The sequence below is a fragment of the Callospermophilus lateralis genome, chromosome 9 (assembly GCF_048772815.1).
Source record: "Callospermophilus lateralis isolate mCalLat2 chromosome 9, mCalLat2.hap1, whole genome shotgun sequence".
Taxonomy (NCBI): Eukaryota; Metazoa; Chordata; class Mammalia; order Rodentia; family Sciuridae; genus Callospermophilus; species Callospermophilus lateralis.
Genome location: NC_135313.1, coordinates 62,396,337 through 62,420,578, shown reverse-complemented (window position 1 = coordinate 62,420,578; position 24,242 = coordinate 62,396,337). Strand labels below are relative to the sequence as shown.

General features: G+C 38.8%; 1 protein-coding gene across 1 annotated transcript in view; it reads right to left on the bottom strand.

Annotated features, from left to right (window-relative positions):
* Positions 1–10,547: 10,547 nt before the first annotated feature.
* Positions 10,548–24,242, bottom strand: part of Stk39 (serine/threonine kinase 39) — a 272,264-nt gene continuing 258,569 nt past the window's right edge. The window contains exons 17-18 of the mRNA XM_076865573.2: positions 20,677–20,741; positions 10,548–12,084 (exon numbers count right to left, since the gene is read on the bottom strand). Coding sequence (XP_076721688.2) covers positions 12,010–12,084; positions 20,677–20,741 — 140 coding nt within the window. The 3' untranslated portion in view covers positions 10,548–12,009. The remainder of the gene's footprint in view (positions 12,085–20,676; positions 20,742–24,242) is intronic.

Sequence of the window (24,242 nt, the reverse complement as noted above, 5' to 3'; positions counted from 1 at the left end):
TGGCTCTTTTCCAGAAGCCCCTCCAAAATACAGAGCATTAGGGCTCTTATGTCCTGTCCCTGTTCGAGCAAAGAGAAGCCTCTATCTCAGACATTTTCCCACTTTGCTCCCACATCATTCATTTTCACATCCTCAAAGGCATTTGGCAAACAAAAACGTAACGTTTGTTCACATTAACCCATTTTAAAAACACTTCAGGAAGCAGTGCGGAGTTGCCCAATCCACATATCAGTGCTGCCAACTAATGACAGCTCTCTGAGCTCCTGCTTTAAATGAGAAAACATTTGGTTCATTTCGTGAAGGAAATAAACCAAGATCTTGCCTTTTCTGCATTGCCTTTTATTCTTTGAAGCCTGCGGGGGACCAGTGACGAGGGCGCTTTGCTAAATAAGAGGAGAACTACAACTCTGGGAATGCTCAAAAGAATTTCATTTCTTGGTGGCAAAGCCAGACACACCTTCCTGATCATGGACAGTCTACTTTAGGCTAAAAGTAAACACATTTTATTAAAAATTTGTTTTTAATTAAAAGTTTTGTTTACTCTCCTATATTAGTGAAACATATATCCCCAAACCGAATACCAAGCTATCATGAGGGAAATTTCTGGGGCAAAATAATCTCTTGAAACACTCTCTCCACAAAGCCCAGAGACTCAGGGGACCTGGTGCCCATGTGATACGTGAGACCAGGTGGAAGAAGGCAGGAGTGTCAGCTCAGTCACTGGCTTGGACTCTCACCCAGCCCCTTCTTCACTTTGGGAACCTAAGCAGTCACGCAGTTAGCTGAATGTTTATGTTTTCACCTGTAGTACGAGGATAACACCACCTGTAGGAGCTATTGTGAGGATTACATGCAGACTTGCTAGTACAGTGCTTGGCGAGGAGTGAGCATTGAGTAAATGGTATAGTTTGTTGTATTATTTACTGTAGAAGATTTAAAGTCCAGACTCGTTTGTAGGGCAATCTTCAGCATTTCTGCAAAAGCATCTCTCAGTTTGGCTCACAGGAACACAATGCCCTGAGAGTTCATGAGCTTTCTCATTCTATTCTCTCCTCCTTGTTTACTCAGAACTCTCAAATCATTTTACAAATAATCATTTGGTTTCCGGGAAAATGAGAGAAAAATGATTTCACATTAAACTTCTCTATAGAATGAGAACAACTATAATGATCACGAACTTTATTATGTGGTGAGCCCCCTCAATGTACCAACTCCACAGCTCCTCATCATTATCCTAAAAGTTGTTTGGTTCAAGCCTTGGATGTATCTGAAATCTCTGGACTCTAAGGTAGGTTGTGTTGACTCTATAAACAGCTTGACCATTAACAATCCAACAATCATAAAATAGCCATAGTGTTTGTGTGGGCTGTGACATTGGCATTATTCATGGTGGCCAAATAAATTATGGAAGTGCACAATGTTGGGTAGTGAAATCTGGATAGCTAATCAGCTGGACCAGTCTATAGTGAGCTGCATGGGAAACAGAATCATTCTTTCTAGATGAAGCCAATCTGATAAGCATTTTCATTGTCCTGGCAAGAGAGACATCAGGCGATCCAAGAAATCAAAAACCCATCCCAGACCCATTTACTCCCTCCAAACAAGTTCCGGCTGGCCACATTTTGGGACATAGGCTACATTTGGCCAACAGATGTTAACGATTTAAGGGAAGCTGTCATTGATCTAAACAAGCTTCTCTTGGAGGGATTCTAAAACGATCATCACAGAAACTAAACATTAATGTGAAACCATCCCCATCTCTCCAAGCTGAGCCCTACTGTGCTGCTTTAAGCCTCCCCATTCTGGCTCCCAGTCAGGATTTCCATGGTCCCTAAAATAATCTGCATTCCAAAGTGTCTCAGTGTCCCTCTGATATTCCCATTTTCACCAGGAAGCTGGTGTCTACAGAGGAGAATATGATGAGCTCACATGGATTCATAGTATTGTATCAGTAACGGACATAGCACCATTATTGCAGCATTTATATTTTAAAGGACAAAATTCCTTCAATAAATTGATAACTGGTGAAATTTTAGGCTGAGTTTTAAGAGGAAATGTAAAGCTCCAGGGTAAAGCTTTCTTAACTTCACAGCTTCCCCACATTTTACTTAAGAAATTCTTCATATTCATCCACCATAATTCACTGAGAGCCTATGAGATCTTCCTTACAGTTCTGGGAGCTCAAATGTCTCAGGAAATAAAACAAAGGTCTCCAACTTTGGGGAACAACTGAGATGAGGTGTAGTAGCCATGACAAGTAAATTGTGTAGGCTGTTAGAAGGTTGTAAGGGCTTTGGGAAAAAGAGAAATAGGGTTAGAGGGTTAAAGATGGGCTCAAGGTTACTTCAACTGTGGGATCCAGGGAGGACTCATTGAAGAAGTGACATTTGTGAAAAGACTTGAAGGAGAGGGAATTGTCCAGGGAGATGTTTAGGAAGGAGTCTCCAAAGAAAGAAGGGCTAATACACTGGTGTGCTTGGGGAACAGCAAGGAGGCCAGAGTGTCTGGGGTGAAGGGAATAGGGAGGATAGGAGCCAAGAAAGCCACTTAAGGGTCCTCAGTTCCCTGCCCTGGCTTCCAGCAGAGCAAGGGGGTCTCAACCAAGGCCAAGAAGAGGGCAGGGGACAGGGAATTCATCTTGCACAAAGAAGTTTTCATAGGTTCACTGCACTTTCTCAAAGTCAATACAAGTTAATACACAGCTTCATATTCCAACAAGAAGAAGTTGGAGAAGTTATTGGAAACTACATTCTCAACCTGTGTTCTGAGCTAGGTAGACCATGTGTTTGAAGACTGTGTTGAATGAAGTCATCATAGTTGAGTGGTTGACTTTCTTTCCTCATCTTAGATGGATCTTGGTCGAAGGGCTTGACTTTACAAAACTATAGCTACCTTGTAGACATCAATTGTAAACTCAAGGACAAGAAATGGATACAGAGCCTCCCCTTCACAGTATGCAACACAGAACACAGGTGTTGACAAAATTCCCTGACTCATTATTGAAAAATTAATTCTCTGCAGCTGAGGGCTTCAAGGTGGTTTGGTAAAACATTAAGTTTGTATGTCAAATATCTGCTCGTGTGCTTATTCTAGACCAGGTATCTCTGGGATGACATTTTTGGGATCATTCTACATAAAAATATTTTCTCTGTGATTAAAACTTCAAAAACATGACCTTTGGCCCCACTTGGAAAACTGATCTCATATTTGCATAATCTTTCTTTAACAGTAGGGAAATTGCTTCTGTGCAGAGTATAAGAAATACAAGTCTGGGAGTCAGAAGTCAAGAGTTCCAAGGAAGATGGCCAGATTTCATTGGATTATCTTTGAAATCCTGCAATCTGTTAAAAGAGTTTAAATTTGAGGGAATTGATATAACCATTCATTCATTCATTCAAAAGTTATTGCATAATTCCCATTAGCTAAGTCATATGTATAATGTCATGGATAAAATAGATATGAGGTTCTTGTCTTTATGGTACTTGACAAGTGCCAGTTTTAATTGGTTGGGTTTGTTGAAACCAAAATGCTCCGTTGAAAAAGACCTTAAGGACCAATGAGGGTAAGAGCTATGATTGATGAGACATATCTGAAGGTTACTTCAATTGTGGGATAGTGGGATCCAGGGAGGGCTCAAAGTTTCCCTGCATTAATGGAGCACATACAGCAATGATACACTTTGGAAAAGGCAGCAATGAACTACTTCATGAAACTCAATCACTGTTTCAAAACAAGATCTTTGTCTTTCCTATGGAAGGCAAAAAGCTTTGTCTAAAAATTGAGATTCAAAGGCAATCCCCTAGTGATAGTGAGCATTATCCCGTTGATATTTTGCAAAGCTGTTTAACCTTATTCTTGATCATACTAGTACCAAAAAATTCAAGAAAAAAATTGGCTGATACCTAAGGTGGTTCTAGGAATGGATAAATCAACTCTTTTTTTTTTTTTTTTTTTTTGTAACCCACAGTAAAGTATCCATCTATGTCTCACAGCTCCTGGCTGATCTTGTCAGCAATTTGCTACTTAAAGTCTACTGATCTGTCAATCACTTTTCATTTTGCATGACTGACTGTGTTCTATGGCAGTCTTCTTCCTTCTAATGCATTTAAGAGTTGCTGTGGCTTTGAAAGGCTGCCAGTACAGAGAAACAGCTGAAAATATTACCACCAGTCAGACTGTCCTTTTCTAGATCTGCCTGCAACTATCATTTGCAATTTTTATATCCTGAATTTTTGTTGGTCTGATTACGATCATTTTTTTTTTCCTACAATATGCTTCTCCTGATGGTTTTTTTGTTTGTTTGTTTTAGCTGGTTGGTTTTGCCAGTTATACGTACTGGACTTTTCGACACATGTTGAGTCAAGGTCTATACCAAATCATTTAACATCTCCAAGCTTCATTGGAAACAACTCCTATAAATTTACACTCTGTTGGTGGTGTTGAAAAGCAATCAGATAAGAGGAAGTACAGATTTAACTGGAAGGCAATAGAAGATTAGAAAGATACATGTGAGTTCAAATTCCAGTACTTCCACTTACTAGTGGTGCAGTCATGGATAGTTACTTAATTTCACTGAGAAGTTTTTTTTTTAATCTGCAAATTTGCCACAGGCATACCCACCTTACCTGATTCTTAGCTTTAAGAGATATAATACATAGAAAAAGGACCTGGAATGTGGCAGGTGCTCTTGTTACTGTTTTTAGTAATATTATTTAATAATTCTAATTATTATTAACAATTCACTAAATTAAAATGCTAGAAATACTAGGAATATACAGTTTCCAAGATTTGGGTTTTGAATGGGAAACAGGGAACAAAATGTGGTGGAAGAGAACAAAAACAGGAGCATTCACCAGGCATCTTCTTCAGCACTCCTGTCCACAATTGGACCAAGATTTATTTTGACCATTCACTCCCCAACTCACAGTCACACCCCAAATAGGAAAGCTCAAAGCCAGGATGGATGGATGACGCTTCCAATAATATTCACAGAGGTAGCCCGATCCTGAGAGAAACACTTTCTTCTATGCTCACAGCCCAAGGCTGTGTGATGATGCCTGCAGTGAGAAGACTAGGGTGTCCCCTTCTGGCCCCCCACCCTCCACAAGGCTCCAGCTGTGTAGTAGAGCCCTGGCCCTCCATCACGCCTCATCTTCCACCAGGTAGGTCCTTGCTATTACAAAACATCCAAATTAGCCAATTGGAATTTCTAGAATCTAATTCAACAGCAGCTCAATTAGTAAAAGGGAATGGATGGACCAGTTCAGTCAAGCAGCAACCAGTTTATTCCTTCTTCTGCTCAATTAGGCCCCTAGAATGTTCTTGCTGGAAAGGAAGTTAATGATCAACTAATTAATCCCTCTCAATCTAAAAACAAGTACCCCGTGCCTTAGTGGAGTGGAATGGAAGTTGAGTGAGTCAGTCTCACAGACAGCAAGGCTGGAGTGTAAGGCATTTTGGTTTTCTATATTAATACCATGGTCTGCAATCCATTTATTGTCTATTTAAAAATTCTTTTTTTAAGGCGAAGAATAAAAATCAGGCCGAAACTGTCTCTTCTCATAGAGCTGTCTGATTCTTTGATCTCGGGGAAAATGACTTACCTTTCTGGATTTAGAAGCCAGATCACGATTCTGATGAATAAAAAGTCACACTACAAACAATGAAATGAAAAGCGAGGGCAGTGCCTATAGCACTGTGGAGTTGTCAGGGAGCTTCAGAGCCTCTTCCAGTGCTCTATGCCTAATTCTGTATACACAATTTTGTACCTGAAACTTTGAGTCCCCTACCCCCAAATCGTCTCAATTTCAGGGCCACTATCCTGAGGTACACTCAGAGAGGCAGCATGGACAGGGGAATTGCTTTGGGCACTGATTTGGGTTCAAATCCTCTGTTACCAACTAGCTGGCTGACTTTGAATAAGTTATCTAAGAATTCTATACATCTCTTTTCCTCACTGATAAAGTGCTTCTAATAAACACTGATTTCCTGGAATTGTTACGAGGCTTAAGCAGGGTCATGTGGGAAGAGCATTTGGTTAATGCCTGGAACAAACCTGCAATCAAATGCTTCTTGTATTATATTAGGAGGTAGATTTGATGATTGAGACTACTGCCTTTGGAACCAAATATACCCACATTCAAATTCCTGCTTCATATTGCAATGTTTACTGTGTTTTCTTGAGCAGCTTAGTTTTTCCAAGGTTTTTTTTTTTTTTTTCTCAACTTTTAGATGGGAGTAATAAAAATCTGACAGCGTTGTTTAAAGTTAAATGAGATGATAGAAAGTGCTTTGCAGAGTGACTGACTGCTTTGGGCCACAAACAATAGCCAAACAACAACACACACAAACACAGAAGATCAATATGGCTTAAAGCAGTAGTTTTCAAACTATTTGGTATACTTCACAGTAACAAATAGATCTTAAATTATGACAGTACACATATATGTTACCATAGAACTATTGTGTGAATCAAATTTTAAAATTATATAGAACTATGCTTCATTTATGTTCTAGAATGAACAATAAAGAGAGATGGATCCAAATTCAGGCTTTCCCAGTAAGCATGAGCAGTATGTCATTTCAGTATGTCACATACTTGTCCTTTTCCTCATTCCTCCAGTTCATTTTGATGCACCTATTTCCATTTTTTAAAAAGAATCTTATAAAGTTTGGAGGAGAAAAAGATGTATATAAAAAATTTACCTAAATATGCTCAATCTTATTCTGATTACATGTTCATTTTGAACTTTATGTTATATACCCCATTGAAATATTGCTGTCAGAATTGTTTTAAATACCAAATTGTTTGGGTCAAAGTTGGACCAGAGTAATGTCTTTGCCAATTTTTAAAAAATATTTATTTATTTTTATTTGTAGATGAACACAATACCTTTATTTTACTTATTTTTATATGGTGCTGAGTATCGAACCCAGGTCCTCGCATGTGCTAGGCGCTATACCACTGAGCCACAACCCCAGCCCCTGTCTGTGCCATTTTTTAAAGAAGAGAACTATCTCACTTCTCCAAGATTATGGACCTACTAGTCTGCTGAACATTCTACTTGATGAGCCACTTTCCTCTATGATACAAGTTTCTCAAGCTGATATTCTATATGAGGTATAAAGGCACACTATGACAATAATTATTCTATAATTGGCTTTCCATCATTTTGTAGCAAATTCAATTTATAATAATACAAGATTGTAACTCAGTAGTATTTTTTCCCTTTGATGAATTATGAATTAAATATATGGGCTTAATGATTGGCTAATGATGCTTGTTTTGAGGGTTAGATTCAGGTATGATGAAGTTCTGTGTATCTTTCCTAACTAAATGATTCTTGTTCACCTGCAGATGCTCCATTAAAACAGCATTGATGCTGGGGACAATGGTGCACACCTGAAATTCCAGTGACTGGGGAGGCTGAGGCAGCTGGATCGAAAGTTCAAGGCTAGTCTGGGCACCTTAGTGAGGCCCTGTCTCAAAAAATAAAAAGGGCTGGGGATGTGGCTCACTGGTTAAAGTGCCCCTGGGTTCAATCTCCATGATCACAAAACAAAAAACAAAACCCCCAGCATCCACTGGTTTGGCACAAAATGCACAGTAGTAGATGAACTGATTGTGCAGATTATTTTACCTTTCTTAGATCCTCCAATTAGCCTTGAGCAATCAGGTAGGGGGCAGGTAAAGGGACATAGCTGTTGCTTAACTATGCATTCTTTCTACAGTAAAATAGCAGCTAGGCAATCACTGGGACATTTGGAGACAGATACTTTTGACCATCTTTTATGGCTCATCCATTCCAGTGGGGGGCATGGGATAACCTATTTGAAGTGGTGTTTTGGGTGTTGATAGGTATTATTTCTAGCATGCTGAGGGTCAGTTATTTTATCATTTTTCAAGAGATGCTCTTATAATCCACTTACTTTATGGATGGAGCATATGTTCACTCCTGGTAGTGACATCCTAAGATGAAAACTCCGGAAAGTACTGCACCAACTTAAAGGAAACACTCTTTTTTGGGGTGGGGGGTGGTACTGCTGATTGAACTCAGGAGCACTTGATCACCGAGCCACTCCCCAGCCCTATTTTGTATTTTATTTACAGGTCTCACTGAGTTGCTTAGCACCTCGCTTTTGCTGAGGCTGACTTTGAACTCATGAGCCTCCTGCCTCAGCCTCCCCAGCCACTGGAATTACAGGCTTGCACCACTAAAGGAAACACTCTTAAAATCATACTCATAACACCTGAATTTTTAGTTTCGTAAATGCATGATGGAAAATGTCATTTTAAAACTACTTGCTTATGACCAATGGTTGTCCTCCACTTTTTAAAGCAAAATTGTTTATTGTTAAGGAACACAAAAAGATGTTTTGATACACATACTGAACTTATTACTGCAATTAAGCCAATTAATATATCCACCTTTTCACATAATTACCAATATTTTTTACATGTGGCGAGTACACTTAAGATCTACTACTCTCTCAGCAAATGTCAAGTATACAATACAGTATTATTAACTATAATTACTGTGCTGTAGTTGAGCTCTCTTGAACTTAGTTATCAGACATAGTAGAAATTTGGCATCTTTGACAAACATGGTCCCATTTATCCTGCCCTGGTAACCACCATTCTACTCTTAGGTTCTATTAATCGGACTATTAGATTCCACTTATGAGATCAGCAAAATTTTCTTGTCTGGCTGAGTTCATGGACCATAGATAGTGTCCTTCAAGTTCATCTGGATATGATATACTTCTTTTTAAAGTCTGAATAATATTCCATTGAGTGTGTATATACTGGATATGCACATAACAACTTCTTTGTACATTCATTGATTGATGGATACCTATCTCCATATCTTGGTTACTGTGGATGCTGCTGCAAAGGAACACAAAAGTGCAGATGCCTCTTTGAGATACTGATTTCATTTCTTTTGGATACATACCTAGAAGTGGAAACACTGGATCATATGGAAGTTCTATTTTTGTTTTCAGCAACCTCAACAGTGTTTTCCACAGTGGCTATACCAATTCACATCTCCAACGTGTATAAGGACTCCCTTTTCTCCACATCTTCACCAACACTTATCTTGTCTTTGATGACAGTCATCTTAACAGGTGTGAGGTTACCTCTCATTGTGGTTTTGGTTTGAGTTTCCAGATTCCCTTCTCATTTTGTTGGTTGTTTGCTCTGAGGAAGCTTGTTAGTTTGATGCAATAAAACTTGTTTTTGCTTTGGTTTACTGTATTTTTGGTATCACATAAAAAAAAAATTCCAAGATCAAAGGCAAAGAGATTTTTTTCCCTTTTCCTCTAGGCATTTAATACTTCCATGTCTTAGATTTTGTCTTTAATCCATGTTGAGCTGACTTTTGTATATGGTGTAAGGTAAGGCTCCAATTTCCTTCTTTTTCCTGTGGATGTCCAGTTTTTCAATATTAGTTGTTGAAGAGATCATCCTTTTTCCCATTGCACATCTTTGGCACTCTTGTCAAAGATCAGTTGACTGTGAATGTGTGGGGGTTTACTTCTGGGATCTCCATCCTGTCCATTTGGTCTATATGTCAGTTTCCATGCCAGCACCATGTTGCTTCCATTACAAAAGCCTTGTAGCATATTTTGAAGTGAGGAAATACGATACTGCCAGCTTTCTCCTTGCTCAGAATTGCTTTGATTTTCCAGAATCTTCTGTGGTCCCATAGAAATTTTTGGAATTTTTATAGGGATTGTACTGTATCTATAGATCACTTTGCATAGCTGAGTACTAAGTTAGTATGGTATTAGGAAGCTGTGCTTCATGTCTATATATTCTACAACTATGCAGGTCCTCACGGTGAATTTGTGTGTTCTAACATAATTCTTGCATTCATTGATTAGCCAATTCTTATTATTCCTTAGTCTTACATTATCTGTGTTTCAAAATCTTTATCCTATTATATGAATGTATGCAAGCCATGTCAAATGTCATTAGGAAAGACATAGGAATATGGGTATAAATGCAGATATTAAATGATATTTATTACCAAGTTGCAAAGTTCTCCAGTTATTCATGTGCATTTCCCTGAGTAGAAGGTGAGGGTCTTGTCTTATACTGTTTTCATTCATGAGTTGTACACAAGACTGTTAAGAGCATGCTCTTGATGACAGGAAACCAGGACCCTGGGAGTCCAGCTCTGCAAGCAGCTCTGGGAAAGGCCTTGGACAAGCCATTTAACCACTCTCTACTTCAACATACCTAGCACTTAAAAATGAATGAGGCATTCAGAAGGAATGATTCTCTATTATCCCCTGAAGCCCTGTGTTTTTAATTCAAAGACGATATGTCTACACAGAGTGTGGATGTTTGACTTTCATTCTCTCCTCCAGCCAATTCGAGTTTCTTGTCAAATCCAATCCTCTGTGACTGGATGCATGCCCTATTCTTCCTCTAGGGCACTTCTCACTAGTTAATTCTTACTATGTATTTTATGGAAGTGCTAAATATCATTACAGCAAAATGCAGATAATACCTAAAGGAGGAAAGAAAAGATGTGACACAGTTTCATTGTGCAATACACTTTTATTTTCCTTTTACCTTTGCAGTCATCTTTGAGTAATCATTGTGTAAACAATAGAATGGAATGAAATTACATTAAATTGTATGCAAATGGCTCTAGAACACCTTAACAATTATGACAAGGCAATTATAAATAACTTTTTGTCCTTAGTAATATATATTTGCTTTTTAAAGTACATTAAAGAGCTGCCGTATCTAGGGTTAGCTAGGAAAGAGCCATGGTGCCATCCTGGGAGCCCACCTCCCTGAAAGTTTACACTCCAATTGTGAAAATCCTAAGGTGTACTAGTTCCAGGATATATAGTCAAGCAGAAGGCTACTTGGGTTGAAAGTATTTATTCTTGAAACTTAACAGCATTTTACCTTTTAGTCATTGCACAAAACCCTTTCTATTATTTTCACTCCATCTAGGTATTCTGCAGAATTTCAAGTAAAACTCAGATTCTGATATTTTCAAGTTTATCACCTTTAGAATAACAAATCCTATCTCTTAAGGAGAGCCAAATCAGAGATAGGTTTACAGTTAGCAACCTAACAGAATGGCAACATTTTTTTTTTTATAACATTCTAAACGTTCCAATTAAGCAGATCTTACATATGCCACCTTATGTAGAGGAAATTTTAGATCTGAGACTATTCCAGAGGAGAGCAGCCTCAGGCACATTCTTCATGTGAAATTATGCAAGGCACCTCCCTCTCCCAAGAGACAATCAGATTGTGGATTGGTTTTTAGGCAAACAAGCCAAAAGAATAAGCATCCAAGTTCCTAATTCAGTCATTTCAAAAATTAGAATTTATAAATACTCCAAAGATAGACCTGAAACTTTTTGTTTAAATAACAAGAGATTAACTGCAAGAAGCATATAATCAAAAAACTTTTTTTTTTATAGCTAAGGTGTATAATGCATAAATATATGAAAAATAAAATTCACAGTCAGTTTTAAAACTAGAATTCAAGTTTGGCTAATAAATCTTAATTTTATAAGTATATTAATTTCTAAGTACAACATAAAAGAGGCAGTATTGTCAGATGTACAATTGAAGTGTTATAACAGAAATAACAACAATGAAAGGAGAAATAGGCTTTTGATAGAAAATTCCTTTTGTTGCCAGTAAATAGGACCACCTGAGTGTATTTCAGATTCTTTTCATTTAAGGGCTATCCGAATTGAATGCTAAGAATATTAAATAGCTTTTGGAAAAATCAGCAACAGTCAGGCAGCTGTAGCATTTGCTTGTTCTCATACAGTGGATTGCTAGAGAATAAAGCAGAACTCGGAGTGTTGTAAGTTTTAAAAAATTATTTTTTATCCCATTTCATTGAAGCCAGACTCTTCACAATCTTCTGATTTTGCTGGGACTGGGAGTGAGGGGGTGGGAGGAAGTGGACAGGAAGTGGGTGTGGGGGGGGCATGACAGATCAGGGTGACAGCAAGGGACATACATCAGCTCACACTCAGTTGAGCAAACCCAATCAGCTTCACTTCATCAGGAATCTCCGACCCATCACAGCCAGAAGCCTGGAAAAGGGAAACAAAAACACAAAACCTTCAATGCTGGTTTGTCATTGTGTGGGTTTTTAAAAACTTGATAATGCGATGGCAGATCCAAACAAAGGCATGGTTTGTAATGGGACCAAGTGTCCCGTCTTTTCCAGGAGAGATCCCCAAGAGTCCACCCTCTAGAATGACTTTTACTGTCAGGAATTTGGTCATCATGCCATCAAGTACAGAGCAGAGGTGCCACCCACACCCTGGCCTGCAGCTCTGAATTACCAAGGAAACATGACTGCCAAAGGATGCACTTGAGAGTTTTCAATAACTAAACAGTTGTTCTAAAGATACTTTCTAATTAGATCCTCTTTGTGATAATAAAAACAACAATGTCTAACTAGGCAGAAGAGATTGAATAGGTCACTCAAGTAATTTTGTTATTTTACTCCCATTACTTCCACTATGAATTTTGGATGGGAGGGAGGGAAGGAGAGAGGGAGGAAAGGAGGGAGTCACCCAGTATTGGATGGCTCATTATTGACAACTGCTATTTAGAGAGTAAGTTTTACAGGGAAAACTATTTGCAATAGTTAGGGTGTTGAATGTACCCTAAAGGTCCATGTGTTAAAGACTTGGTCCCCAGGGAGGTGCTATTAGGCGGTGGTGGAACCTTTAAGAGGTGGAGCCTAGTGGGAGGTTGTTAGGTATTTAGGGGAATGTCCTTCAAGGGAATAGAGGGAGACTGGGCCCTTAGTCTCTTTGCTTCCTGTCCATGAGGTGAGTGGTTTTGCTCTGCTGTGTGCTCCTGCCATAATGTACAGCCTCTCCATAGGCGCAAGGTAACAAGGCCAACTAATCATGGATTGGAACCTCTAAACCTGTGAGTCAAAATAAACCTTTTTTCTTTATAAGTGGGTTATCTTTCCTGTTACAGTAACAGCAAGCTGACTATTATACTAGAGTGCTTTGCCACTACAATTTTTGTTTGTCATATTTTAGGACATATTAATTGCCTTAAACTGAAGAAAATTATAGAGTGTCAAAGTCTTTATTATTTTTCTTACTTCAAAATCAGAAGGAATATGAAATAAGCCAATGCCCTGCAAACTGCTCATTGCTTCTAACATTTGAATTATTTTTGTTTCCTCTGTCACCCACTCTTCCCTCTCTTTTACACACACACACACTGATACACAACTGCTCTCAGATCATCATTCTAAGCTGCCTCTTCATGCTATAGTGCATAGATTCAGAATTAAACATTATATAAATACCAAAAGTAAAGAGAAAAAAGTTGATGAGTGACTGGGAATGGATGATTCATCACCAAGGGATCATACAATCCTTTTCTGGGCCTAATTCCTGCTAAGTTATTGTCACAGTGATTTGTTTTGCAAAGAAAAGGGCCCTTTCCAATCACCACAATAAGCTGCTTTTGTATGTGGTTTTGGATATTTAAATAAATAGAACATAAAAAAACCAGCCTTTATCAGCTCTAGCTAATTTTCCATTAAATAAGCAGCCAACAAGAACATACTTTAAATATTTTTTTTTTAAAAATTAAGTAACTGACTTTAAAGTAATATTTAGTGTAAGTTGTTAATGTTTATGCAAGAAAATTAGGTGCCTAACAGGTAGGAATATTAGAATTTGGAGAAAAGCATCCAAACTGTGCCTATCCAGTGAGATCTCCAGTTTCACATGACAGATAAGGTCTCCATGGGGTACAAGGGCAATAAGATCAGAAGGGCTCCTTCATGTCTCACAAGCAGGCATTTCAACAGAGACACTTCCTGGAGGTATCAGCCACAATGATCCCTAGTGGAATCTTCACCTGCTTTCTCATCCTGCTGCCACAGTTTCTCCACCTACCGGCCAAGCCCTCTCTTCTGTCCTGCATGGCTCCAGCTAACATCACCTATTCAACCCTCTGCCTGTGGCAGAGACAATCTGTGGGATGAGAAGGTGAGCAACAAACCTCTAAGGACAAACCCCTGCCACTGCTGATGAAAAAAAGGTCAGGTCAGGTCACTGGCAAGTGTAGACTGTCAAAAGTTTCAAAGCTACGTCAGAGATTTGGCAATGTGCATATCATGAGGACAAAATGATGACGAGTAAAAATGAAAGATCCAATAGTAGTTCATCTTAAGAGAAACCAAAGATTTCATATTTGAAATCCTCTCCTGTGGCTAGCAGTGGAAGTGGGACTTGGGAGTGACAGTAGGTCCATCCCATGGGCAATCTTCCCAGAGGTCCCATATTCCACTGTGGGTCACTGGGGCCTAGGAGCTCCAATGACATGCCAGTCTCTGGGACAGGCCATGTAAGTTTGCTTGCTTCAAAGCACTTGTTATACCCTCCTCTAACCACTGCTGGGCCCAAGTCTCTTTCAGACTCCAACACAAAGAAGGGCAACATGCAAATAGTCCTGAAACTCGGACACAAGGGACCAAAGACCCTCTGCGAACCAGTCAAACTTTTGGATCTCAGGATGTCCTTGTACTCTTAAAAATTAATGATGACACAAATAAACTTGTGGTTATGTGGGTTGTTATTTATTGCACTTAGAAATTAAGACATAAAATGTTAAAATATTGTGAAATTATTAAAATAATGTTTAAGATATTTAAAAAATAATATAATCATATTAACACCAAAACATGTTTATGTAAATTACATTTCTTGTACTATCTTAGAAATTAAATAATTAAAAAAATACTTACCAAATTCATTAAATGTAACAAAAATAAACTCACTTCATGTTAACATAAAATCTTTATGAAAAATGATCATATTCCCCCCCACCACCAACAAAACAGCAATACTACCAACAAAAAAAACCTTGGGAAGGTTGACATTGCTCTCCATATTGCAAACTTTTTAGTGTCTTACTTAATAGAAGATACCAGCCTTACAGAAATATGTAGTTAGAAGAGTGAAGGGTATTTAATGGTTTTTCTGAACAGCTGTGGATATCTCTTGGCTACTACACCAAAACTTTCTAAAGGTTAGTTGCAACGTGGAATCTGAAACCATAGCATTGAACTTTTCGTCTTCTGTTCCATTAAAATCCATTGGTCTCCCTTGCCCTTTAAATGGATCTTTTACCTGTGCATGAATTTTAAGCTTCACTGCATTTTTCAGATCTTCCAAATGTTGACATTTTTCATGATATGATATGAAAGTTTCATTATACAATGTCAACAAATCATATTCATTAATATTACTCATTGCTAATCTCTTCAGAAAATTCTTTTAGGTACTGGGGGGATGTCAAGCAGATACATGTTTTCCAAAATTCTGTTTTTGCTTGAAAGCTCAAATTTATTATTGGCAATAGATACTGTCAGGTTCTTTAAGGGTCAACCTTACTTTGTTCATTTTGAAAAACAAAATATGTTTGCCAAATACCTGAGCATGAATAATAACAGATTGTCAGTTATTCTTCCAAGGAAAAAGGTGTTTTATGAAAAACAAAAACAAAACCAAAATCAAAACAGAACAAAAGCTAGCTGAGCTCACAACCAATCAATCTCACAAGGGCTTTTTCTACATACTGTCAATGTAATTCGATATACTAAATAAGTATTCCCATTTCATCACACAGAGTATTAAAAAGATGCGTCCTCAAGTTGAGAGTTAATATAAACAAAAAAACACTTGGTGCCTCATTAGGAAAATTCCTAAGTGAAACTGACTTCACTTTTTTCAGTGAATGAGTGAGTAAGCAAGTAATGGCCACAGTACAGTTTGATGTCACAGCCTGGATTTGTGCTGACATTGTCAGTTTTACCCACTGAGGCTTTTACACCAATATCAACACAGTAGGAAAGGCAAGTAACATCTTAGTAGTATTATGAAAAAGGTTTTGACCTCCAGAATCCCTTGGAAGGGTCTAAGGGAACCTCAGAAGCTAGACACCCAGCTTTGTGAACCTTGGCTTCAGAAGTGAAGAGTTCAGACTGCTGTGCCACCCCAAAATATGCCCTCTGGCCTGTTAACTGTTTTAAATTAATGATTCTTTAAAAACAACAACAGCAGGAGCAGTGAGTGCATTCTGACCTTCCTAAAACAGGAGCTGGAACTCCCACGTGGAAGGTTTCTGCCCTGCACCTGGTAGAAGATTCTCTGATCTAGAGGTAGGGAGTCAAAGCCAAGAGCAACCTGCACAAACCTTGTTAAACTCACCCTTATGCTCCTAGTCACTTTTCCATGATGAACTACCTCCCTCCAAGCCCTCTTACCTTGTAATGAATTCACAGTTTATTGTTCTTTGTCCAATTGCATATATAAAGTTTAACTCTAATGGCTTCCTTTGAGTCTTCATCTCCTTATGAAAGTTCCCAAAACTTATGTTAAACTTTTCTTTTTTTTGAGATGGGGTTTCATATGCTGCCCAGGCTGGTCTAGAACTCCTGGACTCAAGTGATCCTCCACCTCAGCCTCCTGAGTAGCTGTAACTACAGATGTGTACTACCATACCCAGCTTATATTAAATAAATTTGAGTGCTTTCCTCTTAATTGTCAATTTAATTCTTAGGACTAACCTTAGAGGGTACAAGTAAAATTTTGCTTTCCGTACAAAAAAAAAAAAAAAAAAAAAAAAAAGTACACTATCAGGTACTTAGTGTGACAGTGTATGACATCATGCATGTTATCATTCAAGTATTTACTATGATTCCAAAAAATCCCTTCTCACTCCTCCTTCAAGCCAATGGTGTGGTCTGTGCCCTGCAAACTTGCTGTGGTTGCTTAGTACCAATCTGAAGGATTCCCCCACCCCAAATGTGTACACACTTTGGAACAGATGAATTTGAAAACTCACCCATGCTTGTGTCTACCCCGCTGCCTATTGCTGAACTGGTCTAGGGTGTGATCTGAGAATTAAGATTTTTTGAGCTCCCCAGGTAATTCCAAGGTGCCACCAAGCAGAGAACCACTGCTGTACTTCCGTGCATCCCAAAGCATGAAGCTCTCTTTCACAAAGCCTCAGTTCTAGAACTCCAGTCTGCACCAGAATCAGATCCTTGTGCTCAGCCCCCAGCGTTCCCACTCCTTGGGTCCCAGACAGGGCCTGAGCATTTGCATCTTTATCAAGTTTCCATTTTCCAAATTTCCAGGTTAAGCTGACTCTGCCTGTCTGGGAGCCACCCTTGCAGAGACACTGTTATAGACTTAAGAGTAGGGGGCACTGGGTAGAGGGCTGCCTCATGGACCTACCTGAACTGGCAGTTTCCCTTAAGATCACTGTCACATCTTTCTCTCCTTTCAGTATGGGCAGAAAGTTCAAACTCCTAGGTGGTTTTACTCCATTTTGGTCTCAACTTTACCTGCACTTTGGGAACTATTGATTCAGTCATTGAGCCTCTAAGTACACATGAGCACCTCTAGAAATATGTCTTTTAGTCATCAATTGCTAAAATGCTTATGAAATCTCAAACTGCAAGGCATATAATGTTATCAGTTTTCAGCAACTAAAATCTATGAAGCTCATGTAAACGTGCACCCATTGGGTGGTAATTACACATATTTCAATTGATATTCTTTTAAGGGCAAATCAAATATAGTTTTTTTTTTCATATTTTCACCAATACAATCTCAAGATTTTCACATTGAAAAGCAGCAAGTTTCACATACATTACAAAACTACAAGGTATGAAATTAAAAAATAAAAATATTTGTAGAAACCTGTCATAAGGCTAGTGCAGTGATATGTCAAAACTCAAAAGCTCACACCAAGCTGAAATGCCCTCCATGCCTTCACTTTTAACTTTCCTTAAAAATGAAGAAAGAGTCTGATCCTCCAGCCCCTGGCCATACCAACAAAGGAAAGCCCTATGTTTTATCTTATCTGTCAACTAAGAGGCTAACAATCTAATTGGGCAGGAAAAAGGAAAAGAATGCACTTTTTTATATAACCAATATCCTTGCCCCTTTGGGTTATTGTTATTCTTATATAAGCAGATATATCACCTAAAGACAAACACCTTTCCAAACCTGAACCAAGTGGTGGTGAGAGGAGATGATGGTGATTGAGCCATCTCCAAATGGAAGGCTTCTCTGACTGCGCTAAACACTGGAACCGTCCAGAAGTGACGTCAAAATAATCAGGCGACCTGATATAGGACCTGGGCATTAGTGATTTTATTTTTTAAAGCACCCCCATGGTCCTGAGTGAAGCCCTGGTGGAGTGAGGTTAAAAAAAAAAAAAAAAACCAGTATCAAGATATTGTTGTTCTTCAGAAGATTTTCAGTCCCTGTCGTTCTCCTTTAGAAAGCAATGAAACCTCTGAGATTAAAATCATGATAAACAGCTGAGAGATAAAAGGATCATGTGCAGCAGTGGCAGCAGCTTATGAGGAAAAGTGCTGCTGAACTACTTTGATCTTTTATTCTTCAATAAAATAGCCAAATTGATGAATGAAGGCAAATGCATTTGAATCTCTGCAGTTTCATCAGCATGTGAGTGGCCTACAGAAGATCAGGCCAAAAATCAGTTCAAATTAGCTCTGTCAAATGGATTTCAACCTGGCCGGCTGCTGATAACAACAAAGAAACCCTCTCAGGCTCTAACAAGGGCTGATAGAGAGTGAAGTGACAGAAGTAGAAGGTCACTCTTGAGTTTGGTTTTATTTAACACATTTAACTATCTTTGGGGGGAAAAGCCATCCATTTCCATTTACTACGAGCATCATGCAATGATACTGTCAGGCTGCAATGGGATGGAACACATGTATGGACTTGTTTCCAGGACTGTGCCAGGCTAGGCAGTATTACTCAATCTTTAAGGACAAAGAGAGCCAGTCCCAGCCGATGTCAATGTGACCAGTCATCTGAAGGTGGATCCACAAAGAAATAGAACTGTGAGCCATGAGGCTGGGAGGCCTGCCTTTAGGGGTAAATAGTGGTGGAGAGCATGAACTCTGAGGCTAGACTGGAGTTGAATTTGCAGCCTGTATCTTATGATCCTGGCCACCTTCACCCCACTGAGCCTTGGGTTCCCAAGATGCAAAGGGACCCAAAACCAGAGACAAGGCATAGCAGGGGATCTAAAGGTAGATCTGATCAGGGGGGCTTTGGAGCATGTTCAGGGGTGTGGGTTTGAGAAGAGGAGACCTTTAACATCTCTGGAACTTTTTAGAACTGCAGAAAGATTTCTCTCGTTACAGATGCATACAGTACACAGGGCTGGGCACTGGCCAAGTGTCAGCAGAGAGACCAGTTTCTGCAGGTGACAGTGTCTTGCTAAGGTGCTGGAAATGGAGATGATGAGAAGCAGAGAGAATGGAGAGAGAATCTAGGAAACTTATAAACTGATTGGAGAAGGAGATGAGGGAGAGTGTTACATTATTCTTCCTGTTTACCTTAAGACAGTACAGCAGCCAATGTGAAACCTTCAAATGCTTATCTTTGTCTACCTATCCCAAATCAGGAAAATGTTCTAGAGATGGTATAAAAAGTGAATAAAGGGACACTTATATGACAGGTAAATTAGAAACACAGTAGAAGTGAGAGTATGGTCCCAAACTAGAAGATGGATTTTACAATTTGTTAATCTAGCACTCCGTCTGAACAAAATGTTCTTTTATTATCAAAAGAAAAAGAATGTCTTCAGATATGCTCTTTCTGTGAAAAATCTTTTGTGTTTTTCTTTTATCACACAGTCTAGTTATCTGAAATTAGACGAGAAGCAAGACCCAGAAAGTTAATTAGCACTAGGCTCACATTTACTATAACTAATCATTTAGCATTTTTGGCCACACACATTTTCCATTTAATTTTCACAAGAGACAAAAAAGACAGCTCATCAATATATGTTGTGAACAGCAAAGTGCTGGTGATCCAAATCCTAAATTGCTTGTGGCATTCTGACTGGCTCTTGATAAGATTAATTCATAATTTTAAAATGAGCCACTTATTTGGCCTTCATGTACTGTTTGCTAAAACTTTCAGGAAACAAGTCACTTTTGAATATCTGGTCTTCTTTCCACTTCCAGCCATGACCATTGTCTCTTCTCATCACAATGACCCCAGGATTCTGTAGCTCCATGGCCTTATAGACTTTAAGTTTAAAATCTGCTAGTGCATAAAAATTGTTGGAATATCTGCTCTCTACAAAAACCTGTACTGTGATTTGAAAGGTGAGTGTAAAAGGTGATGTCTTTGTTCACCAGTCTTCGGTGAGCTGTTCTGCAATCAGTTCCAATTACCTAAACCATTTCCACAACAATCAGCCTCTATTTTTAAAAGTTGGAACCACTTGGCTTTCACCTCAGGAAAGCTTTAGTAAAGAGTATTGCTTTGAATTGATTTTAATTTTGTCTGTATGGTCAAGTTGCCACACAAACTGAAAGCCAACTGGAACATGCAGGTTTAAAGATTCCTAAATGGCCACTCTTTAGTCCAAGATGTGATGGTGGAAGAATGAGGCTATTCATGGCAGAGGAAATGTCTACTCATGATCAGAAAATGTTCCCAAATGCTGCAGAGAAATAATGATGAAAGCAAACACCGACCCAAAACAACAAAATTATAGAGTAGGTTATTAAACTATATTATTACTTATTGATGTCAACAATATGACAAAATATTATCCTTTTACTATAGCTTCCCACTTACCAACTTAAATGTCAATGTTTTTAAAGCTTTGGGATCATCTACGATCTTCTGTAAGTTAGCAGCCACTGTAAGACACAAAACATGGAGGAAAAGAGTTCAGATTATTTCTAATGACACTGTATTTTCACATCAGTAATTCAGAAAATTTGACTAATGATGCAATAAACGGTAAAATCATTTCTTTCACAGACATTACAAAGTCCATATAAATGACCAAATTACTCTCATACAGATATATCATTTCAGCAATCTTGTATCTGTGTGCATCTGAATTAATCACTATATGTCAACCCCACATTTCATATAATAAAATTTGAAATTACCTTCCTAATGGAAAGTAGAAATGATAGCAGCCCTCAGAGTCTCAACCATTTGGTTTTTCTAAACACTCATTACTAAAAAACTTATTAGCCAGGAGAGGGCAGTACAAAAACAAAGAGGAGAGGAACTGCAAAAAACTTTTTCAGGAAATGACAGGTCAGCACATTGAACTCCTGGCCTATAAATCTACTCAATTCTGTGCACCCATTTTTGTCAGAGCAACAAAATGCCGTGGACAACCTCTACCACTCGGGCGTATGTTTTCATGCTTTCAGAGCACAGTGATCTGTCAAAACAATGAACTGCCACCTTGAACAAGACCCAAGTCAGCTGAACAGGGTCAAGTGCTGGAGGCTGTCAGCCAGGAGCTCAGTACTGAAGATCTGTTTTCTGTGTCAGCGGGAATCATCAGAGACCCGTCCTGCTCTCTATGGTGTTGGGGTCTGTCTGATACCTCACTAGACACATCAGTTTTTCCTGGTTACTCCTCTAATTTAGGGTACTCTTTACAAGCAGAATTATCAAAAGTAATAATGGTGGCAATTTAAAACTCTGCTCTTTCCATATCCAAACTTCAAGGATAATCTATTGAAGAGTCATGTTAAGGCTACTGCTCAGGGAAGCTACTACTGAAAAAATCAGGGGAGTAGGTCCTGGTTATCATTTTTACTTGTCATGAGAAAAATCATCTGCTGCTTTAGCAACTGGGTATCTAAAAAGTTCTTCAATTTTTTTTTTGATATAAGAAATTTTAAGAGAAAAGAATATTCATAAATATTTTGAAGAGAGACTCAAATAGAAAGTTTATAAGTAGAAAGAAGGAGGAAATCTGTGCAAATTTTATTTTTCTCTGAGACTGACAGAAAACACCCTAAGTATAGGGATTCTCTGCAGATTAGTTTATTTCATTTAATTCATCAGCTGCAGAGGAGGAAAAAAATGAAAATTATATATTCAATATGGCCTATTTCTCTTTATAAACCATAATTACAGGCATCCTTTTATCTTCATTTGTTGCCCTCTTAGTAATTCCATTCTGAGCAATCTGCAGGGCTACACTTCCACCAATACTGCCTACCTCCCCACCCCCCAACGTTTTCTTTTTTCTTTTGCCCAGAAAAGAAAGCTTGTATACACACACACACACACACACCAGGTATATGCCAGGCCACCTACTCCAGAAAAGTTATCACCACTAAACTTCTTTTGGCATTTAAACAGTTCCCTGAACACATTTTAAATGCTAAAATCTTCCGGTACTTCATGAAGGAAATACTGGCTCCTGAAGTAAAAAGTTCTTTTCTAAAATTCTGTCTGCCAAGGCTAGTGTGAGTGATGTCAGGCATTCTGACTATGTGCAAACCACAGTAAGTGAACACATGACCCATTTTATTAAAACATAAAAGTGTTCTGACAGTTCCTCTAATTTGGGTTGGTTCTGCGAATAGCCACAAAATCTTCATAAGAATTTCAGTCCTTTCATTAGAGTCTCTTGGCTAATGTGGATGATCTGTTGCCTTGCTCTGGGTTGTCTATTTCCAGGCTGTTTTTTAATGTTCAGCCCAAGGCAGAGTTGTGTCCTACGCTAATTCACAATCCTTTCTGTAGTGCACACGCGTGTGTACCAGGGCCAATTTCCAAGGAATGGCTAAGCAAGTTGGAGACTGGAAGGCATGACTGAGCTGATAGCATCTAAAACAATCATCCTGGGATCCAGGCTCCCCAATTGTGAGTCCCACACCTCTAGGACATTAGAAATTCAAATTCTGTCTTCAGCTCAGAGCAAAAATAGCAAAACTGGCCACTTACCTGATTACTTATCCCAGCTGCTAGGCTTATTTTCAATTTAGTTGATTCTAATTTGTTGTAAAGTGCTATAAAACACCTTCATTTAACTGACATCACATAAAATTCAGGGTGATGCTAATTTCTCTTCCAGTAGCAATGCTCATTAAAAAGATGGGTGTCACTGTTTTCTCCCTTCTCCTCACTGTGCACCTGGATTTCAAAAATAAAAATGCTCCTTACCTGGAACGTGAGCTGAGAAGGAAGGGCTGGGTAGGGCTGGCTGTGATTTGAGGGCTTTTGGTGGCTGTGTGAACACTGAAGTTGGTGCTTTGAGGGACACTAGTTTCTAAAAACTAAGGGCTTCAGACACCTGTTTACTCAGAGGCCATCGGCTCATTGCCAAACCCTCCCAGCTTTCCAAAATAAAACTCACTGCCCTGGTTTCTGGTGCAGACTCTTTTTTATCTTCTTTGAGTTTGCCCTTCTCCTCCTCCTTCCCAGGCCACTGACTTCAGAACCTCAGGCCCAAGTGACAGAGGACAATGCTGTCCTCTCATTTGGGAAAATGTGGACAATAAAATATACACTGAAGGCCCAGGGACTGAGGCTTTATAGCCCCATTTGCTGTTTTTGTTTCCTTATATTACATAGTAGGACTGAATACCTGTCAGGGATCAAGTTCTTATTTGATTTTTTTTTTTAAACATGCTGCCTGAGGTATGATAGGTATTAGACTTTATCAAACTATGACAGTATCATTAACAGCCACATGGATTAAACACTGATGTTCAATCCCTCCCTGGATCTAAACAGAGAAGGAAAAAAAGTCTGTCCTGAGATGATCTATCAATGGCCATGCAGTGCAGCCCAGGTTTCCTGGGACAAGTAAGTTGGGTATTCAGACATTGTTCTCTTCACAGATTCCTAGTGCTACTCAAATGCTCCATATTTTGATAGCTAGAAAAGTAACAGTTACTTTATGACTATATATAGCCTGTGATTATATTCTAGTAATTAGTTAAAAGACACTTTTTCTCACCAGATACCAGCTTAATTCACAACAATCCATAGATTAGTGATGTTCTAGAGGCAGTGAGTTAATTCAATTGATTCAAGCTAGTTCCAAACAAAAGCTGCAGGGAAAAGACAACCAATGGACGCTGAGTCTGAGGTACTGAGCATGGTAAGAAATTCTAGGAAAAGGTGCAAGACCCACCAAGGTGATGACTTCAAAATACTGTTTCATCCAAAGAGACACCCTAAACATTTGCTCTGAACATCACATTGATGCAGAAAAGGCAGCATGAAATGACAAAGGAAGATGGAGACAACCCAAGTTCTAGGCTAGGAGAAAACAACATGAGATGAAGGGTGTTTCTCAGGGGCACTGTTGTAACACCAATGTAAAATTATTACATTTCACTTTGAGACAAAATTAAGAGATTGGCCCTATTATT